General features: G+C 36.2%; 1 protein-coding gene across 1 annotated transcript; it reads left to right on the top strand.

The window, feature by feature from the left end:
- The first annotated feature begins 1981 nt into the window (after positions 1–1981).
- Positions 1982–3043, top strand: LOC149252962 (F-box protein At5g49610-like). Its single transcript, XM_089454320.1, has one exon. The coding sequence runs from the start codon at positions 1982–1984 to the stop codon at positions 3041–3043; it is 1062 nt and encodes a 353-aa protein (XP_089310446.1).
- Positions 3044–23425: the final 20382 nt, after the last annotated feature.

Genomic DNA, 23425 nt, shown 5'->3' with positions numbered 1-23425 from the left:
CACAAACAAGGTGTAAAATGACCCATTGGAACCTAAAATAATGATGACAACTCTTTGAATGATGGTACACTCAGCCGAATGGTGACATGGACCAATACTTGGAAAACTTTGGAAGGAGTGAAAACAATCCTAGACCTAATACCTAGTGACCAAATTTTACTTGAAGACTCACTGAAATGAAAAAAATTGACTTTGACACCCTAAGACCACTTTATAAGAGCATATTTGATAACTGGTGGCAGTATGCAAATACTCAATCTAACAGATAGTAGTAAGTATCCAAATAGACTTTGTAAACAAATTGTTCAAATATGTTGTCATAGGGGTGTCGAATGTGAGCCATGCTAAAGATGAAATGCAGCAGGGGTAGGACAGAAACCAATGAAGGATGACATGTTTGACAAATAGTACTCATAGAAGAAACATACTGAAAATAGATTGTAGAAAAATAATGGTATGAAGTTACTTCCTCTAGCATTGGTCATTATATATAGAGTATGAAATATCATGTAGTGATATGGAAATTCATGGTTGTTTTTCCCTCTGAGAATGATTTATTAGGATGGGTTAAATCTAAATGGAAATATGAAGGTCAGGTTGATATAAAATTAGAAGGATTATTTATAGCCATATTTTCTTATATTTAGCATAGAGAAAAAATATTTGAAGTAGGGCCATACTTCTTCAACTTCGTGGGTTTAAATTTGTGTTGTTGGACATAATGTTTTTCTCCTAAAAAGGAATATTTCACAAAATCATCAATAAGGATTCATGTTTACTCCTTATTTTATGAGTTATGGGAGAAAAAAACACTCGAAGAAATAGGAAATACCGTTGGATCATTTGTCAAAATCCTATATGTCACCACGTATGGTAGATATACCACCTATGCAATAATATTTTTTTGTATAAGTGTCTCATTAGCTTTACCAGAAACTTGGACTATGAAAACATTCCCTTGACATGTCAAAAATGCCATGAACATGCCAACTTATTCAAAGGAAGAATCTATAGGGATCAAAGATATGAGTATAGATAATGACACATAATGAGATTTAGAGGATGTTTTTAGTAGATAAACCCTTAGATGTACAAGGTTGAAAAACAAAGTCATAGGCTAAGCACAATGAGCAATGGATACCACGAGATAGCATTTTTTGACTCTTCTTTGCAAAAGCTTTTCCTCCCTCTCCTCTACAATCTCGCAGCTAAATATTAAACCTATGATGCGCTAATCACAATCATTCAACCAATAGAACTTCGTACAACACTGAAATATTACACAAAATAATAATCGCAATCACTCACCCTATAGAACTTCGTACAACCCTGAAATATTACTCAAAATAATGTGTTAACTATTGCCTTCCATAGTATCATTTACTTAATGAATTTTAAAAGTGTGAATGAGAAGCTAATATACATAATAATGTGTTATTGATGGTAGGAAGTAGAAGGTTGCTCTTAGTCTTATAGTTTTTTCAATTTTTTTTCAAATAATCTTTATCTCATATTTATTCTCTCATAAAGAAGAGTTTTTATATTCAGGGATTTAATTTCCAAAATGATTTTCCTAAATCTTGTATTCCTTCTATGTACTTTTGAACGTTTAGAAACAATTACTTTATACTATATATTTTTATAATTAATATAAATAATAATTAAATATATAATATAATATAGCTATCCAAAAAAAATATAAAATGTAGTTATATAGTATATATATTATTTTAATAGCAATAAAACTTGGTTATATATATATATATAATAAAAAAAAAATTGAGTCGTAGTAAACTATATATATAATTTTCTTGTGGAGTTAAAGTGCAGTGTAATTTTATTTTTCAAGGAATGGAAGCGTCTGTGAAGGTTCTGAGGAATGGAAGGTGAGGAGGTGTAGGAACAATTTAAGGTCTTCTGCTGCTGTTCATTGATGTATAATTCACTGTAAATTTTCGTGCCTCCTGCCGTCAATCAACAGATGGAAGCCTTTACCGACGATTTGTTGCGTTCGATTTTAGCAAGGCTTCCTGTTCGGGATGTTGCCAGAATGAGGATTATCTGCAAGCGATGGAAAGATCTGTTACCTCCTGGGGATGCCCTGCGAATAAGTGATCCAAACTTTTCACTGAATTCAATCCCTGCATTTCTCATTCAACTCTCTTGGGATCCCCAACATCAGGAAACGTGGGTCATAGAATTAGCACACGGTGGTCATGGAAACGTAGGTCATAGAATTAACTTTTACAAATCCCCTTCTCCAAACGGCCGAATCGTTGTAGATGCATGCCGGAGCATCTGCTTCTGTATGAGAAACGAAGAAGACAGATTGGATCTTTCCCTATGCAATCCTGCTACCAGAACCTGGAGACAACTCCCTCGCCCTGCCCATAATGACCCAAATTGGGATTTCAGTGCAATGACTTTCGACGCTACCCTGAGGCGTTGCACTGTCTTGCTCGGTTATAACAATGTTGAAGAAGGAGGTGGGAATTTAATGGTGTTGGAAATTTATGATTCAGAGTCCAATGCATGGACTAGGGTTTCCATGAAAGCACCGCGCTTCATTCAACCTCGTGGCAAGGGTCTCTATTCCAATGGAAAGTTTTACTGGATAATCGAATGGAATGCAATGTATTTCATGGTAGCATTAGGTATTGCAGAGAGGAGTTGGACAGAAATTAGATTGCCAGAGGTTTGCAGAAGTATCTGCCATTACCCAGCATCTCTTTATTTAAGTGGCTGCGATGGGGGAGTGGTGTTAATACGCCATGGAGAGGAACGTGGCGATATCCGCATGTGGAGGTTAAATGATGGTGGAGAATGGCGTGAAGATGAGATATGGAGGCCAGAAGGCCATGAGAATTTGTCTGTGGTAGCAAACAAGGGGTGGGTAATGATGAACACCATTGTTGACAGCCAAATGGTCGTATATTTGTGCAATTTAGAGCAAAAAACAACCTACAAAATTCCATTCAGGTACATAGGATACTCTCGATTTTTTCATTCAGCGTTCGAATCCAACAACGTTTGGTGGCCTTAGGCAGTCAAAGGTTTCAATCGTGTAATTGCTCTCTTATGAAGCAAAGGTCCCTCCTTTTCACACCGAGCCTTCAATTTTACTTTTGATGTATGAAGCTTATGTGTTTAGTAGAATACGATATTTTCACGAGCTTCCTTAATCGCGAAAAACAATTTCCTTTATTTTATTTTTTAGAAGAAAAAAAATGCTATGTTTCTATTAAAAATACAAAAAAACAAATACAAATCCATGTGATGTTTTATACATTCCTATTAGTTTTCCTATCTTTTACCTGTTACATAAGTGTCTAAATTATCCTTATATTCATTTTTTTAACACTAATATTGCAAATTGCATCTTATCTTAAAAATCATTTGAGAAACAAAAAAGACAATAAATATTTAACAAACAAGAAAATAGCAAAGTTTTACCAGAAAAATAAAAGAACATACTTTCACTTTTCTTCAGGCTACTCCTAAGCATGTTGGATGCATCCAACATTTCATATTACACCATCTTCATAGGCAGCATAATGATTTGTAGATTTCTCTTAGTTCTCCTATATCTTCTACCTGTTACATAAGTATCCCTATATTCATTTTTTTAACACTAACATTGCAAAGATCCATAGTGTCTTTACAAAAACCATTTGACAAACAAGAAAGATAATGAATATTTGACAAACAAGAAAATAGCAAAGTTTTGTCCGAAAAAGAAAAAAACATACTTTCGCTTTTCTTCAGGCTACTCCTAAGAATGATTGATGCATCCAATATTACAAGAATGATTGATGCATCCAATATTACAGCCTTTTCATATTCAGCATAATGAATCTTACCTTGTGCTTTTGTGATTCCTCCTTTTTTGATAGAAGGTGGGCTATTTCATTCTCCACTTTATATATGACCAAATTCTTACCTTGTGCTTTTTTGATTCCTCCTTTTTTGATAGAAGGTGGGCTATTTCATTCTCCACTTTATATATGACCAAATTCAATGGGTTGGAAAGTGCTTACGAGATGCTCGATTCTCTTCATCCAAAAAAATAATATGGGAAAATTAAATAATGCTTAGTCTTTAATCCAGTGGATGATGCTTTTAACATTCACATAAATCAGAGAATTTTCTGGAATCCCAATTATTTTGGACTACAGTTGACTTATGTGGACACTGCCATCTTTAAGTTGATTGTAGATTCCGGGGTATTCTTGGATTCGATGGACATGGGCGTGGTCAAAAAATTAACCACGCCCATGTCTGTGAAATCAGAAATATTCTGGGAATCTCCAATCTACTTAAACTCAGGGTGTAGAAGCCCATAAAGTGATTATTTCAAACCTACTGTTTGTACTTTCACCCCTCCCACTAGAAATGGAAATATTTTCCTAGTTCCAAAACAATGACTTCCCTGTATCCACACTAGATAAGCTTCATCAAAAAAACCCCATAGGGAAGGTTGCCCAATGTCTCCCAGTCTGGTCTTTCTATTTTTCTTTTCTTTTTTTCCGTCATCCAGTGAAATAAACTACAGATTTTGTAACAACTCCTCTAACAACAACAGATTTATGGTACAAAATAAATGCATTCAACTATCTCCAAATGAACCCTATAACAAAAAAAAAGTAAAGAACAATATTGTGATCAGAGTTGATCGAGAAGGACCAGCATGATTTCAGCATGAGATGTGAACTATTGGGTACAATGCCAATTTAATTTGTTTCACTGTGTTTTACATGTGGGCGCCTTTGTGATCGTAAATTATAAAAATGATATTTTAAACATACAATTTTGAATAAAATCAAATTATTAGAATATATATTTCGATAGAAAATGATTATTTTTCAATATGGAATTTTGAATAAGATCTAATTATCAGGATGCAGATTTTATTTTGAAAAAGTTCAAATGATGAGAATGCGTATTTTTGAAGCAAAGCATATTCTTTGTATGAATTTTTAGTGACTTTTGTGCCCCCAAATGCATTTTTTATATAATTTTGTCTTTTTAGTGTAGGAATTTTATATGATTTTGACTTTTAATGGAAAAATTTTGTAAGGCCGTGTTTTTAGAACACGCGTCCATGTTTTTTTAGAGGACTATATTAATTTATTCTGGCTTAGAGTATTGTTTGAGAAGTTGGTGCACAATCTATAAAATATAAATTATTTTATAAGTTAAATAAGGTTGTAATAAAGTCAGTAATTTTTCTATGGTTGTTATTTGTTCTTATTAAAATATCTTTGGAAAGAGGATTTTTTATGGGTGAAAAGTCCACAAAAATATAGAGTTACAATCATTTAAGAGAATCTTTGATGGGCTAAAAGGTTAGACAATCATCTTAGTATGTTTCTGTGCTAGGCTACTTAGAAAAATTGATGTTCCATTACAGGAAAGATATAAAATATAAATTATTTTTAAAACTGTTTCAACTATGTAAATTTCTGTAATAAACTCTAATTATGAGTCTGTAATAAGCTATTAGTTTTAAAATGGTTTTAACTATGTAAAGAGTCTATAATAAACTCTAATTACTCTATTGAACTCTGGTTATTCTGTTGAACTTTGATTACTCTGTTGCAGATAACAATTTTCATTCAATTTCCCATGATGGATTCTATTATATTGAAGACTTGACAAATGGTATACTGGTTCTGTTTCTTGAATATTGATTTTAGCATTATTCAAACACTTTTCACTAAATCACAGTGCAGTGTGCGTTGCAGGCTTTAGCCTTAATTTCAACAAAGGATTTTTTAGTTATAGGTTAAAATGACTAAAAGATATTAGGGTATGAATTCTAGCACAACTCTAATGTTTTTATGGCCACCATACAACTAGTAATTCTAACCCTAATTTTTAACAAGGTCATTCATTTGTGTGGGTTATTGGGTGGGATATCAATTCATAAATATCCTCAAATTATTAATATGCATTTAAACATTTTGATATTCAAAATATTCACAGAGACCAAAGTAGATACAACACTTGTTTAAATGAAATGTTAATTTTGGATTCAATACATTCACATATAATCAAAATTTAACCTCTTCCTAGTGAGTGTTCCCTTCCCCTCATTCCCTTTTCTCGCTTTTAGGGTATGCTAGGTATATTCTATAAGTTATATGTTTGGTCACCATTATAGAATATTGATACCATTCATTTGTAAAGTATGAAAAAAGATTTTGTATCTTGAGTAATAACAAATTATATTTCCCATCTCAACCAAATACAAAGTATAAAATAATACAATATAAAGTTTATACTTACAACACATATTCCCCTCAATCATATTTATGGCTTACAAGTTAACTAAAATGTTTATGACATTAAGGCTATTATTACAACATGTACAATTCACAAGCTGCTCTCTAAGCTTATTATCCAATGGTCACTTAACAAATTTATCTAGTACATTCATTTGCACACCATGCAAAGCTCATATAATTTAATAACTTGTTTCCTAGGGTTTAATCATCAACATCATTCTTAATCTCTATTGTAGATTCCATATCCAATTTGTGGGCCATGATGAATCTTTTTTCAGCTTTTTGGCAAGCACTGCTACTTTATAATCAAATTTGACCTAGTTTTTGCATAGTATATCAAGGTATAGGTCATGAGAACAAGTGTCTATGGATCACATTAATGCTTCATAAAAAAAATGGGCTTTCTTTTGTTCCATGCTCTAAACTCTAGCACCAAGAGAGGTGCACCTTGGGACTGGATGGCCTATTTACTCTTGGCTACTAGGTGGATACTTGGGGGAAATTTCAACTTGGTTGAATGGTCTGGTCATGGGATGGGGGTGTTAGAAGAAATATCTTGGGACTTGATTAACATGCATGGACAAGATGTAAGGCTTCATTATAGTTTTTTAACCCAAAATGAAAAGAGAAGTGCATCAACTACGGTGGATGGTTTACTTGGAGCAACATTAAGCAAGGAAATAAGTTGATTTAGGTGAGACTAGAGCACTTTTATGGATCTTGTGATGGTATCTTCACCTAGTAAACTTTGAATTGTGGATACAATGTTGATGGTGATTATAAAATTATATCATCCCCCAATGTCTCAAGGGGATAGAGTTTAGATAATCTGGTGGGTTGTTGCTATATGTTGAATGGTGAAATTTATGAGGGGATGGGGTAGGCTAGTGGCTCTAAGAAGGAGGAAGGGGGTGAAGGATGTGAGGAGCTAACTTAAGGAGGTTTGAACATTTTTATAAAAACAATCTTCACAATACAATTATTTAGAAAGAAGTAACACACCTAGAATTGAAGGTCTGAGGAGAGGATATATGCATTGTTAGGGGAGCTCAAGTTTGAGCCAAACTTCAACATATTGATGAAAGGGATGAAGATTCCAAGTTCTACTTTGATTTTTTGAAGAAGAAAACTTTGTTGGAGTGTGTTCATGGTTCACATAGTGATGATGGAACTTTGGAGGACAATTCCTCCAAGATCGAGGACATGTTTTGGCTTCACTTTAAAAAAATATTCTCTCCTTTTTCCCTATTTGAAAAAGTAGTAGAAGCTAGACATGTACATTTTAAAGAAACCTATATAAGGTTTAAGTGGTTGATAGGGATAGGATGGATAATGAATTTTCAAAAGGACTCACTACTATTGTTACATCGATGAAGATTAATAAGTTCCCTAATGTAACATCCCCTATGTTGACTATTACATTTATAAAACTTTTATGTAATTGTGAATGCGACGTGGGTAAATACTCCTAGCAAGATATTTGTTTTAGCAATTGGAATTTATTAATTTAATTAAATTGAACTTGTTGGAGTAAAGGGATGACCAACTAATTAGATCCCGAGGGAATATTGTTGGATTCATTTGCATAAACTAAAACAGGTTGTACCCATATCCTATTGAATTTAATGCTAAAACCTTTGAAGCTAGGAAAAACCGTTTTTCTCAGTTGAATGTTTCTAAGGAGATGCGATTAGGCCGATATGGAGTTGGTAAACCCACCAATGGTTATGTTTTGAAAAGACAGGTTGGCTACGTGGCATTGATCTTTATATCCCCCTCTTGCAGCCTAAAGAGACAACTCTTGGGAGTGGATGCATCAAGGATCCAAGTGATGCCCTCTCGGTGGTGCCAAGGGATGCAGAAGGGAAACCTATATAAATGCAACCCAACATTGAATTAGATTTATGTGATCTCTAGGATTTTTATGTTGGTGTTTTTGAATTGGTGGAGGTGGATGCTCTGGGAGCTCTTTTCCTGTCTTAAAACCATAGATTGTTTCATTTTTTAAAGCTCGTGTGACTAGTGAGGAGATCAAAGATAAAATTCAATTACTAGGTACTTGCGGTGGGCTATGAAACAACTAGTACTTGTCCATATTCAGTTAAACCACCTGATCATTGGGTGCTTGTGGTTGGCTATGAAACAACTATCGCTTGCGAGTATTGAGTTAAACCACCTAATCTTTGGGTGCTTATGGTGGGATGTGAAACTACTAGTACTTTCTCATATATTGTTAAACCACATGATTACTCAATGTTTGTTGTTGACTTTCAAATTACTAGTGCTTTCCAATTTGTTGTTAAACCACTAATTTATTACATGTTTTCCTATTTGTTGTCAAACCATTCAACCACTCAGTGCTTGTTGTATGTTGTGAAACCACTAGAGCTTTCCTATTTGCTATTAAATAGCCTAATTACTGAGTTCCTTTTGTTCACTGTAAAATGACTAGTGCTTGTCAATATATTGTTAAAGCACCTACAAAAGTGAATCAATCCTTCAAAGTTGAGTAACACACTCCTATGAAATTTTGTTGAACTCTTGTGTTTTGAAACTCCTCAGAGCTTGACCAATCCATTGGTGTGTATTCCCTATGCAATCAATTCCTTAGACTATAAATTTGGCTTGGGGTGGTCATTTGTAGGACATATTTTAGTGTAACTGGCCTTTAGTTGGGTGGAGAGTGGGAGTCCCTTCTCTAGTTTCAAACTGAATTCAACTCATTCGGATATGTAGAATGGTTTATTCCCATTTGATTTATGAATGATTCATTATGCTAAGATGTGATAACAAGATGATACATGTTTTTGTGTGATTCATGAATGAGTGCTTAAATATCTATGTATTCATGGTTGAAAACTACCTCAGATGTCCATGGCTATCTGAATGTATAGTGTTATTGATTTTGTTGTAGAGCTCAATACTTACGAGTCATGTTATATGTCGAGTGATAAATAAATATTTTGATTGTGTTGTATCTATTTTCTACCTAAATTATGGATTTTGTGTTCTATGTATGAATTTCATATGCATGACATGCATTCAATTGAATGAACTATAATTCTCTTGTATCAAGTATACAACCCTATGTTTTTAATTATGAATAGTTAATTGGTCAATTTATGGCCTTGATCTTGTATGCTAGGTTACATAAGTTAAAAAATGTTGGAATGTCTATCAGACCATTTTTAATTAGCTTACAATCTATGTGGATTGTGTTTTGGAACCATGTCCCTTCTATTAAATTTATGAATTAAGAGTGATTCATACCAATGTTTATCACAACATTGGTGAAGCATTGTGAAGGCCATGATTTTGGCCATATGAAATGTTGCATTATGAATTGGGGATAAATACATTCCCGCTCATCATTCTCACTTATTGCAATTCGAGATCTAAAATTCCATGGCCTTTAACCCTAACAGACCAAGATCTAGATCTTCAATGTTCGATCTTCGAGCCTATGGGGTATTGCTATGAATCTAGCTGACAGCATCCCAATAGAACCCGAGGTAAAAAATGTAAAGGGTTATCCAATTTGGTGCTCGCCCTTTGGGATTTCAGAGGAATCAAATAGTTAAAAAACAATTGTGGCTGATCATTCCCTAGTCTGATATGGCATGAACAATAGTAGCTCTCACCCAAATTTGAACCTCCTAGCCTTTGGAATATTGGAGTGACACATGAAAAGACAACAATGGAATACGTTGATGCCAAAATGTGTCAGGAGTCCAATGGGCCTTGAATCACCAAAGAATTCATGCATAGATGAATGGGGGGGGGGGGGCAGGCTGGTTTGTTGGTGGAACTCTATCTAGTGACGCGACCATCAACCTCCAACATAGTTTCAAGTGAAGCCAATGAGAAATCGAATAGGTCTGATGTGACGTGTCTCATGGACCCACTAAGGTCGTGGGCCTTTGGGCCACTAGGATAACATGAAGTTAACCACAAGAGTAACCACAAGACCTGAGGTCAATATGGTGCATGGCTTGGGCTCCACGTTGAGCGGTGGGTCTCAACCTTTGGCTAGACCCCATGTTAACAATTCAATACTCAAGATCACCTGGCCCATGACCTCATGGATTCTTTGTGAACTCCAAGATGATGACTTGTCTATGCCACATATGGTAGGTGGAGGCCACGTGGGTGCACATGGAAACCCAATGCTGACTTGGAACTTTTTAAATGAAAAAACTTTGCATAGGTGTAACTTTCAATCCACAACTCAGATTGAGGTGAAATTTATATCAACTGAGCTAGGTGTGATGGTGATACCATATTTTTATTCCATAAAATTCAAAAAAATATCATTTTTTCGTAACCCCATCTTCATGACAGACTATGGAGGTCAGGTGAAGTTGGAAAGTAACACTTTCCACAGCTTGAGATAGTCGAAAGGGGTGGGAGAGAGTGTTAAAAAGTGGTATTAGAGCCCAAGTTCAACACTTGAATTGAATGGGTCTTGAGGAATAAGATTTATATCCTTGATACACAGTGATTGGAGCTAAATCTCAACATTGGACCCAAAGAAACCCACATACAAAATTTAGAATGACATTTTAGCCATTGCATGTGTATACTTTCTTTGGATTTATAGTTGATATGAGTACTACCCTTACAAGTATCCTTCCATGTATGTTCGTTTTACTAGTTTTAAATCTAATTTAGTGAATAAAGTCAGCAAGAAGATAAACCAAGATAATGAATACTTATGCCATATTTAACTAACAATTATTTCTGTGTAATGACACATAATATAGTGTAATATCTAGTGAGAAAGAGAAGAATGAGTAGAAAGATGGCGCAATATTGTTGAGAAATCCATAGAGTGGCAGTTATATGATTTTTCTTATTATGAAATTATCTTGTGATGTTTTTCATTATTATTATTTGTTCTTTCGAGTTATCTTTTCTTGTCATCAAGACTAATGACAAGAAACAAATAGAAGAAAACACAAGATGTAGGCACGTTGTCAGGGAAAAACCCCACTCTAGGGAAAAACCAAGTCAAAATTATTCCTTCAATAGATTCAAGATGAGATGACCAAGACCCGTACAGCTTAGAATTGAGAGTACCTCCATCCATCAAGCCAACCTTGTCACACATTAGTTCTATTGCTCTTGTAGAAGTCATTCTTCTTCACATTTTGATCCTTGCAATGGCACCGAACTTATATCTTAAGATAAAAATGATCTTTGAACCATCCTTGTGTGATAGCACTGAATTTACTTACTGAACATTTTCCACTTTGATAACATCGAAGTTCATCCATTAGCACAAAAAAACTTTATCATTGCAATAGCATAAGAATTGTGACTTCATTACTATAACATCACAAAGATATTGAAGGAACGAGACTTCCTCACTGTGATATCACCATGACATTCACTATAGTAGCATTGAGATAGATCCACTGTAATATCACCGAAATGTATACACTCTATTAGGACCAAAATTATAGTAGAATATTCCTTCTGTGGTAGCTCTTAACTACAATCTGCACCATTATTCCAAGGCTGAATTTATATGCACTAAAACCTAATATCATCTAAACTTTCCTCTTTGTAATAGCATAAAAAACATCCCTCTGAAATCCGAATTTGTCTCTGAGATCCACAAGTTCATCTCTATGATTTTTGGTCGAAGGTTGCACTCTTATTTATAGTATTTTCCCTCTTGTAATGAGCCAAAACAATTCCTTGAAGAGATCTATCTTGTAGGCCAACTTGATGATGAATTATTTTGAGGCCAACTTGAAGGAGACTTGATGGATGGAGGATTCTTTAGAAAAAATTGACTTTGACAATAACCTAAAGCCTACAATGGAGGCTTGACCTAAGAAAATTGAACCAAGCATGAAGCCAATGCTTTAATAAGTCAACTCATTAATAATAAAATTCTCTTTGCTTTATTTTCAAAAACATATGACATTTTGACTTCAAGTAAAATTATGAAGACCGAACCTAGTTACATTCTTCAACATTCCCTCTTAACTAGGGAGGCATTAATATTTACATACAATCAAAGATGTACATGGAAGATCTCAAAACACATCATCTACGAAGAAGTTTAGGCACCACAATTCCATGTACTAGATTCATGACCAGGGAAATCCATTCAAGGTCTCTCAACAATTTAGGCACCGCAATGTCACGGACTAGATTCCTCACCAGGGAAATATATGCTGGTAGGACTAAGATGGACTCAAGATTTTAGCCTCTCTAGGTACCATCAAGCTTACCTGCTAATGATCTGAGTTGATTTGACCCCCAGATTTAACCAAGATCTTTTGCTTTCGTGATGTGATTAGAATTGCATTTAAAAGAGCATAAAGGAGCATATATGCATGTTGTAAAGAAGAAGGAACATGAAAATAATAAGTAACATAAAACACAAGACATTGATAACGGAGTTCGTCCAGGAGGGACTATATCTCTGGGCCCTGATGTCAAGATGGTGTCAGTCGCTGCATTATGTGCTGTAAAGAGTGATGGTGTACATGCATGTGTTTTCTCTATCATACAAGGAATATTCCCTCACATACGAGTGGCCCCAAGAGATGTTCCGTTGTAGGAAGTCTCATTCAAAAAAGGACTCCTATCAGCATGACATAATTTCACGTATGTCAATAATGAGAATATTTCCAACATGGAATCAAAGGGATCTCAATTAAAACATACATGGTGATACATAAGTATCCCATCAACATGACGACAAAGGGATCTCAATCCAAACATGACAATAAGTACATCTCACATCATGAACAAAACAAGATACCACATCAAACATCAAACAAGGATCTATACAACACAATGCATCTCAAGCAAAGAGAGAAAAAACTACATGATCACATTGCATATACCTCACATCAAGGAGTTATCTGAAGAAGAAGATGATAAATTGTTGGATTTGGTTGTACCATCAAGTTCGTGGCGTCAAATCTCATGGAAATGACTACTCACACATCGAATGTTGAAACCTACACTCCACTTTGAAAAGTGGCCGAAATATGGAATGATCAAATGGAAATTTATGTTATACCATCAGGTTCGTGTCACTAAGAGGTGTAAGATCAACATAAAGTTTGTCTAATTTGGACACTGGCAAAATTTTTCCCTCTTGAAAATTTGGGTCAATCATGTTTCTACCTACTCTTTTCCAAGCTCATGGTTCTGCCTGCAAAATTATTTAAAAAAATATGCATCTCGGTTTTCGTGTTCTCCTTGGCTTCTGTGCATTGAAGAAATGGGTTTATATAAAAATTTGTCGGCAGAAATTACAATGAAGCACCCACAGCACGTTTCTTAGGGTGGAGATAATAAGGCAGATAGGTTGGGGATCAAATCCTGCTCATGCCATACATACATAACAGAGTTTTTGTTTATTCAAAACAAGCACGAATTTTTTGGTGACCGTTGGCACATTTTGGTGTGTGGATTGGAGCATTAAATGGGGCGTTGATGTTGTGTGGGTGCCCGAGTTGTGGGTTAGCCATTCTAGCCAGGCCAGCTCGAACCCTACTGCACATGGTTCATTTTTTATACGGCACATGTCGTTGGGGTGTGGGTCGGGTCCTCTGAATGTGGCCCGCCCATTCCATATACAATATGTGTTTGGTTTATACGATGGGGTTGGTATGGCAAGGGTCACAGCTTGTTGGCCCTCCTTTTAAATAAAATTTGTTTATTTTTTTAACATATACAGTTTGGATCCAATGGTGGTGGCAGGGGTCATGGCCCACCAACCAATTAATATATATATACTTTTATAACTATTATAGTCATTTTCAAATATCTTGAAAATAAGGGATATTGGGCAATTTAACGAGGCCACAATTTCACCTATTTTCGGGAGCTTGGTTCTCACGTTGATTGACAATGAATTTGTAGGACACTTAAACATGGCCCATAGCCCAACTTTGACCAGAACATTGACTGGCTCTTTCTCCCTCTTACAAGCTCAGATTTGAGTTCCATTCACACCGTTGGAATCGGGACAACGAGTACTTCGATATGTTGTTGGTTTGGGAGCATTCTGACCACTTTGAATTTTTCCCCTTTCTGAGCCCTCTAGGAATTTTGCATGTGTGTGTTTTCCACCTGGATCAATCCTCCCCACTAAGGAGCTTTTGGTCCTCCAGAAGCATGAAAATAATTTGCCACTTCTTTGTACTTTGTTTGCACTTACAAATGTCTGATAAATCACCCTTCCTTCTCCTTCATCTTTGTCCTTTGGAGACATAAGTGATGAGCTGACACCTGCAACCTCTACAAACCTGTATTACATTGTTTTGAAATTACATGCTTGACTTACATGACTAACTAATGACCCAAGCATCCCATACTTGCCATGAGTTTATAACACATACTTGATGGTCAAGTTTACATCAAAATGGAAACAATACCCTAGCTACAAAAACAAGGCCAACATATCATTGTTGCTTTGACAAGTGATGGAAAACACATCATCACTACAACACATAATTTATAAAAATAAGGCCAAACACTATTGTTGCTTTAACAAGTGATGGAAACACAACATCATTTTCACAGTTTAAAATGCAACACAAAATAAGACTAGACATCATTGTTGCTTAATAAGTGATGGAAAAGAAATCATCACTTTTACATTTTAAAATTCAACACATGATTGGAAAAAAATAAGAACATGACATTATATTGTGCCTAAAAGAACCATTTCTCACTTATCAAGGTGAATGGATTGCCTCCTTGTGGCAGATTCACTGGTCGAACAACCGTTTCATTTCGTTCATGCACTGACGCTTTGTCTTTAAGGCACTGGTCTGGATGGAGCCTCCAACAAGTGGTTGTTTGATGGCCACCTTTGTTGCAATGACTGCAATACATCTTATACGTCCATATATGCTTAACATGTTTCTTTACTTGCTGTTGAGAGGGTCTTTAATGCCTCCTCCTTTTGTGTGTTGTTATTATTTTCCAACACTCCGAAAATACATGGTTATGTAACCCACAAAAAGTACATGTTTTTTTATTCCATGATTTACGTTCATATTTAACAACATGATTATAATTGAAATGAACATTTGAATATCGAAACTCGTTATACCTTTCCTTGCCATCTCTGGTGTCATTATGGCGATGAGAGCTTACGTCGGCTCTTTCCCTGCAATGGGCACTACCATGGGATGATGGGGATGTGCTCCCATCATTCTCTTTCCTTGACAGTTTCGATGATGTCTCAAAAGAATCTGACACCTTCAAGCATTTTCCTCTGGTATATCCCAAGCCTACCAATCGAGGTCTCTACACAACCTCCAATGGTTGAGTTATGACTTGGTTATTAACACCAAGTTCTTCTTCCTCCTTGTACCTCCTGCTGGTAAGGAGCCTCATGTTGGTCGCTGTAATTGGTATCTCAACATCTCCAATAGAAATCATACTATGTGAAGATGAAACTGAAGGGAAATCAACCTCTTTTACCTCCATTGTCAAGTTGGAAAGAACTAATGAGGGCTTCTCCTCATCTGTTGTTGGTGGTTCACTCTTTGTTGTGGCGAATTCCCCAACTTCTTTCCTAACATACCGAAGTCCTGCCTGATGGTGTAATTCCTTTACTTTGATGGGGTTGACAATGCCTTGGCCATTAATTCCCAAGCCTTTTCCTTCATACCCCATTTTCTTCAACAGTTTGTAGCCAATTCCTATGGTATGATTTTCAAAAACAGCAAAATCATCATCAGGAAACATACATGAAGCTGGGGAATTACTTTTTACCTCACATGGGTCACACTGAAACTTTTTCAAGGCCTCGTCCTTAGCTTGCACCTGTCATAGAAAACTATGTTTCTCCTCTTTCTCTTCTTGTAGAAGCATCTTCAATTTAGCATTCTCTGCTTGAAGACTCTTGTTGATGTGTTTCAGTTCTTCTAGGGCCACTTATGTGGCTTGCAACTAAAGCTACTATTGCTCCTTTTCCTCTGTCTCTTTTTGTAGAGCTTCATAAATTATTTCCACCTTTTGGGAAATTCTGAGCATGGTCTCATACATCAATTTTTCAACCTCCATCTCTTCATGTTCCATTGTTCATGCATGCAATTAACGTCCATGCAAAGACCACTCTAATACCAAACTTGATCTGAGTTGACTCAACTGCCGGATTTAACTAAGATCTTTTGCATTCGTGATTTTCTTAGAATTGCATTTAAAAGAGCATAAAGGAACACATATGCATGTTATAAACAACAAGGAACATGACAAGAATCGGCAACATAAAACACAAGACATTGATAATAGAGTTCCTCGAGGAGGGACTATGTCTCCGGGCCCCAGTGTCAAGATGGTGTAAGCTGCTGCATTAAGTGTTGGAAAGAGTGATGGTGTACATGCATTTTTTTCTCTATCATACAATGAATATGCCCTCACACATGAGTGGCTCGAAGAGATGTTCTGTTGTGGGAACTCTCATTCAAAAAAGGACTCCTATTATCATGACATAATTTCACGTATGTTAATAATGAGAATCCTGCTAACATGGCATCAAAGGGGTCTCAATTCAAACATACATGGCGACACATGAGTATCCCGTCAACATGACGACAAAGGGATCTCCATCAAAACATGACAATAAGTACATTCCACATCGAGAACAAAACAAGATCCCACATCAAACATCAAGAAAGGATCTATACAACACAATGCATCTCAAGAAAAGAGACAAAGAAGTACATGATCACACTGCATATACCTCACATCAAGGAGTTATCAAAAGAAGAGGATGATAAATTGTTGGATATGGTTGTACCATCAAGCTCGCGACGTCGAATCTCATGGAAATGACTGCTCACACATCGAACGCTGGCATCTGTAGTCCACTTTGAAAAGTGGCCAAAAAATAGAATGATCAAATGGAAAATCTGATTGCATCATCAAATTCGTGGCATCGAATAGTGTAAAATTGATTGTCAAATTTTTGAATTCTGACAAAGTGGAAATCTGGGGCTACAAGAATATTTTAGATTCTGCCTAGATTCCTCAAAGATTCCCTGCTCCGGGTCATCTAAAGATCTGCTACTCAAATCAAAATTCTATCTATGCTGTCACATTCATGTCACTGAGAGGTGTAGGATCAAATAAAGTTTTTCTAATTTGTACACTCGAAAAAAATTTCCCTACTGAAAATTTGGCTCAATCATGGTTCTGCCTACTCTTTTCCAAGCTCATGGTTCCACCTATAAAATTAATTAAGAAAACATGTGTCTTGGTTTTTGTGCTCTCCTTGACATCCACACACTGAAGAAATGGGTTTATATAAAATTTTGTGGGCGGATATTACAATGAAGTGCCCACGCTGCGTTGGTTAGGGAAGAGGTAATAAGGAGGATAGGTCGAGGGATAAAATCCCACCCACGCCATATATACATAAGAAAGTTTTTTTTATTCAAAATGGGCGTGGATTTTCTAGTGACCATTGGGGCGTTTTGGTGCATGTGTTGGAGCATTAAATGGGGCATTGATGTTGTCTGGGCGCCCGAGTGGTGGGTCGGCCATTCGATCCGGGCCAATTCGAACCCCATTGCCCACGATTCATTTGTTATATGGCACATGTCATTGGGGTGTGGGACAGCTCCACTGGAGGTGGCCCGCCCACCCCATATACAATATGTGATTGGTTTATATGATGGGGTTGGTCCGGCAGGGGTCATGGCCTGTCGGCCCTCCTTTTAATTAAAATTTGTTTATTTTTTTTAACATATAAAATTTGGATTCGATGGGGGTGGTGGGGTTCATCTCCCGCCACTCAATTAATATATACTTATTATAGTCATTTTCAAATATTTCGAAAATAAGGGATACTGGGCAATTTAATGAGGCCACAATTTCGCCCATTTTCGGGAGCTAGGTTCCCACGTCGGTTGACGGTGAATTTGTAGGACACTTAAACCTGGCCCAGTAACTAGATCTTTCTCCCTCATACAAACTTGGATTTGAGTGTCGTTCACAACATTGGAATCAAGGTGACAAGCACTTTGATTTGGTGCTAGTTTGGGAACGTTCTGACCACTTTGAATTTTGCCCCTTTCTGAGTCCTCTAGGACTTCTTCATGTGTTTGGAGCCACCTAGATCAGCTAACCACTAATCTAGGGACCTAAATGCATATGCATGATCATAGCTCTATGGCCTATGTCACCCTCCCTACTTTGGTACCTAAACATCAACACAAAGTGTCAGTCTTATGTCCTCATAGAAAATGCTTCACTCATAAAGCCTCTAAAATCCTTGATCCAGGAGATCAAGGACAAAAAATATCTCCTGATCAAATTGATCGATAACTAGCATGCTATCAAAACCTTTAAGAGATTTACCTATACAAAACAAAACCTTTATCAATACTATACTTTCACATGTACATAATCAAATACAAAACTCTGGGGCCTTGATGTTGCTTTTGAAAAAAGTAGGGATACCAACCAAACCTTTGATAGAAGATTCCTCGATCATACACTTTATTTAGAAACATATCCTTCAAAATGTGTTCTCTAATAAAAATTATGCTATACCCTTCCTCTCAACCAGGAAGCTCTCCTCTATCCAGGAAACCTCTTAATCTTAGGGAGATCTCTTTTATATGGGCTCCCTCTTAACCTAGGGAGATCAACTTCTTCTTTTCGACATTGGAGAATATTTCGTGGCTTCTATTCATCTCATCATAGTTATCATTACCATCACTATTAACATCATGATTATCACATCGACTTTACTTTAAATTGGAGAATATTTCATGGCTTCGATTCATCTCATCAGAGTTATCATCACCTTCAATTTTCACATCATGCTTATCACATCGAAGAATATTTCATGGCTTCCATTCATCTCATCAGATTATCATTACCATTACCATTCATATCATGCATATCACATCAACTTTACTTTACAAACATCTTTGCCATGTACCTAGTGATGAGGCTCATCAATGGGTAAATTACATGGACGTTAACGCCACTCTCCAACTTATTAAAATCAACTTTTCTCACATTTCTTTACATGTTTTGTTATATTTTTCTTAATGAGAAGGGTAAACATGAGATGTCATGTCTTGTGGTATAATGTGCATTGATTGCAAGTTTTGGAGAAACTTTTTGCTAATTAAAGTGTGGGAACTAGAAGTAGACAAGCAAGAGGAATTTTAAGAGATTGGATCTCCCTCCATAAATCTTCACTCACTCAAATATTCCTCCACCAGATCTCATCACCCCGGAGTTACAAGCATCTAATTGAGGTCATTGGAAGTCAAGCCAGTGATAGTTGAAGATGAGTTGATCTTGAATTTTGAGCTAAGCATCCCTAAATTCAAGGACGTTGTTGGTAGCTTCAATTGTATAAATTAGAAGGCCTAGAGCCTCCTTAAGATTGGACTTGTTTTTCGTTGTAGCGAAGAGGCATTTTCGAGCTAAGACATTGTGATTGATGACTCTTATGTATTTTTTATATTTTAATGAAAATGAGAAGCATTCCCTTGATCCAGCACTCATTTGACTCAGAGGGTTGAAGCTCTTGGGTTAGGGCCCAACCTTAGCAAGAGAGGTACCTCTTTTTGTACCTGTATGCTAGATAACATTCATAGTTAGTTGCTGAAGTGATTTTCATTTTGTTCATCTTCAAGTATTTGGATTATTGATTAGTTTTCTTCCATTTGTGGATAGTTAGATCAGTGGTATCTTAGTAATAGTGGACACTCCAGAAACTATTGTCACAATGGCATTCACCTCATCTCCCTTATGGGATCATGACTTGAGGGTTCCATTCACACTACAAAAAAACATGTTTCTTGCTTTACTGCATGATGTAGGGCTTCTTGATGAGTATGTCATTGGCTTTGAGATTCCTAGGATTATTTGCAATTATCATTTTTTGATATCTTAAGTTTTGCATTGGCTTCAAATAACTTCCATTCATGAACTTAGCCATTAGATAATAATAACTTTGCTTTCCTCCATTCAATGAATATATTTCATGTATAGATGATTTTGTGCCTAAATGAAGACAAGAGTGTATGTTATTTCAGGAGCTTCTGATTTGCATGGAGGCCTAAACCACCCATGCTACCAAAGTCCACTAAACGCTCAACCTGAATTCTTGTTTTGTAAGAAAAGATGCCATTTACATTGAGGAAATCCAACAATATTGAAGCATATGACTGAGCCTTGGATATTTTTCACCCCCTCCATGCCTTATTTATCTCTCAGATACCTTTCTCACACTTCATTCTACCTTTCCTACCATCTCCTAAGATTTCGGCATATTTCCTATAGTAAAACATGGCATGTTGTAGTAGAACTAGGACATCCTGTATTAGTACTATAGGAAACCCTGTAGCTGCCTATTTTAAGAGCAAATTTAGCAAAATTGTCATCTAATCTTGGATTAAGCCTCTCCTTGGCTTTGATACCCTTGAGACCAGTCCATACCTCTTCCTCCATATCTCCCCTTCCAAAGAACAAGTGAATATTAGCATTTGCATTCATAAAATTGAAACATCAAAAAAGGGGCTTTTCCACAAATTCTAAATTAACACATGCATGCAACCATTATAATATTTCCTATATCATAATCCGTGCTCATTTAGTTTAGATCATCACATGTTATAAGCAAGGTAAAGCTAGGTTTCTTTTGCAAGAAAAATGTGTAAGTGAGTAGCTAGATGATTTTCCAATTTAGTCTTTCATTCCTTAAAGTAGGAAACATTCCTTTTCTTTCATTAAAGACAATTTTACATTCTCCATTTGGTAGTCAGACTTATTCTACTCAATATAAGACTAGTTTCAGAAACCCTAGTGGTATATTGCCCTAGTTGAAAAGTGACAGGAGTAGAACATTACATCTACTATGTATACAACACTATAACCTCCAAGTTTGTACAAACCCTGGGTTGAAGAAGTAAAGCTGGTAGCCCCAGGAGTTGCAATATTCTTGTTGCAATATTGCTTCTCATCACTTTTTGGTGCCGTTTTCGGGGAGGTGTCTAAGGAGATGTGATTTATGCTTTCTTTCTTTCCTTATTCCTTTCTCATTTCGCAAATAATTACAATATTTTGCTTTCTTTCCAATTTTGTAAGTAGTTGCAATTTTCTTTTTCTTTCTTTCCATTCTGCAAGTAGTTCTTAGAAAAAACCATAATAAGAAAAAAATAAACTCCTTTCATGCCCCGTAGGAGTAGAGACAACTTAGGGAAGTTTTTGCCCAATACTGCCACCACATCAAGCAACCAACCTTCCCTCTTCTTCGGTGGTTGTGAGCTAGAGGACCCATTACGTGAACAATCAAATAGTTTTAAAGAGCCTACTGGGGAAGAAGAAGAGACCATTCCACCAACTTACACCATGGATGAAAATAGAAATGGGATTGCAGACAGAGAAGGAGCTGGGAATAGAGTTGAGGGTGATTTTACCATCAGAGAAACTAATGAGGATACTAGGATGAAAAACATTAGCCCCTCTTCCCTTCCTCACTTTCACGGCCTGACCTTAGAACACCCGAATACCTTTTTGTTTAATTTTTCTGTCACATGCAGAACTTATGTTTACACCTCTAATGACCAGAAGTTGAAATTGTTTCCATCCACTCTCAAACATGCAACCTTGCACTAGTTCATGGGTTTACCTGGGGACAGTATCACCACTTGGGCTCAAATGCAACAAGACTTCACCAATAAGTATAGGGACTATTGGAGGTCCAAGGATACCAAAGAGGAATTTTTTATAATGATCTTGGGACATGATGAATCTTTATAAGATTATGAGGAATGATACCAACTCAGCTACAAAAGGGCTAGGTGCACCCTTGATCTTGAATTTCTTAAGCTAGTCCTTCTTAGAGGGATTAGGGGAGATCTCTTAGAAACCATAAACCTATTATTAGGAGGGGACATATATCAGTTACCTGTTGAAGCCCCGAAAATTGGGTCGACAACAAGGGGGATACCCGCCCAGTCCGGACCTTGGTTGGCAGCTCCTTATCCGTTTGGTATAGTGGGTCCTACAGGGGATAATGGGACCAGTTTCCCAATCTAAGGGTGTGTGTGTGCGCAGAGTTGGATGATGCTGATCTAAGAGTTCTAATCTAAGCTACTTTAATCTAATTCTATGCTATTGTAATCTAATGAAAACAGCACATCTAATCTATGCTAACCCGGGATGTATTTCTTCTATTATGCGATCTAAAGAGATTTCAAATAATAACTGGTAATAAAGATCATTCAACTATCATAAGAATGAAAATCAATTAAGATGAAACACTTTGCATAAAAAGTTAGGCAAAATAGTTGTGAACAACATATCACATAATAAGTTATTCATATATCAAACATAAATAAATGGCTCCACCGTACAAAAGTGCCAAATGGTAACTCAAACATTCATGCAATAACATATAAACATTTAAAAACTGTATATCACTTTAAGAATATAAGCAGAAATGGTCAAGAGATAAAAGTACCATTTATGACTGGTCCTACTCATAAGCTTCAAGCAACAATGATTTATCTCTCCTTGTTCTAATATCTACCAAGAGTACAGAAGTGCAACATTAGTAGCAGATATCAAATGCAAACATTAATAAACCTTGATCTATTCATTCATCAAAACCTCCTCTAACGGTGCAAAAGTGCATGTTCCGAGGACAAGTTTTTGACAAATTTCTGGACCCTTCCCTAAATGCATGAGAAGGGTTTAAATACTACTTCCTAATTCTAATAATAGTTTATTTACAAAATTTAGGATGCGGTTTTCAAATGACCATCCTTTTTCTAATCTAATTTTTAAGTAAAAACAACATTCCAAATTAAGCTACTTCTGAATCTGATCTTTAAAGCTGCATGCATTCATCATTGGTTTAAGGAGAGTCAGCTGGCTGACTTCTGCTTTGAACTGGGCTGAGAAAATGGAATCTATGAGAGTTGGCACCACTTTTTCGGCCGTATTTATGATACATTTCACAGTCATCCAATGACTATGTGGCTTCACCAAGTATGCCCAGTAACATTCCCAATTTAACTTGTTTAGTGCTTGGATCACTTTTCCCTTTTCTTGCGCCTTCTGCTTCCATTCTGCTTCTAGTCATAGTTTATTTGGTAAATACCCTGGGGTGGTCTCTGCGA

This window comes from Pinus tabuliformis, chromosome 7 (assembly GCF_031772625.1).
Source record: "Pinus tabuliformis cultivar Carrire ecotype Pingquan chromosome 7, CPIR1, whole genome shotgun sequence".
NCBI classification, from domain to species: domain Eukaryota; kingdom Viridiplantae; phylum Streptophyta; class Pinopsida; order Pinales; family Pinaceae; genus Pinus; species Pinus tabuliformis.
This window is presented reverse-complemented; position numbering and strand designations above follow the sequence as displayed.

Coding starts and splice junctions, on each gene's coding strand:
- LOC149252962 (XM_089454320.1), top strand. CDS start 1,982: ATGGAAGCCTTTACCGACGATTTGTTGCGTTCGATTTTAGCAAGGCTT.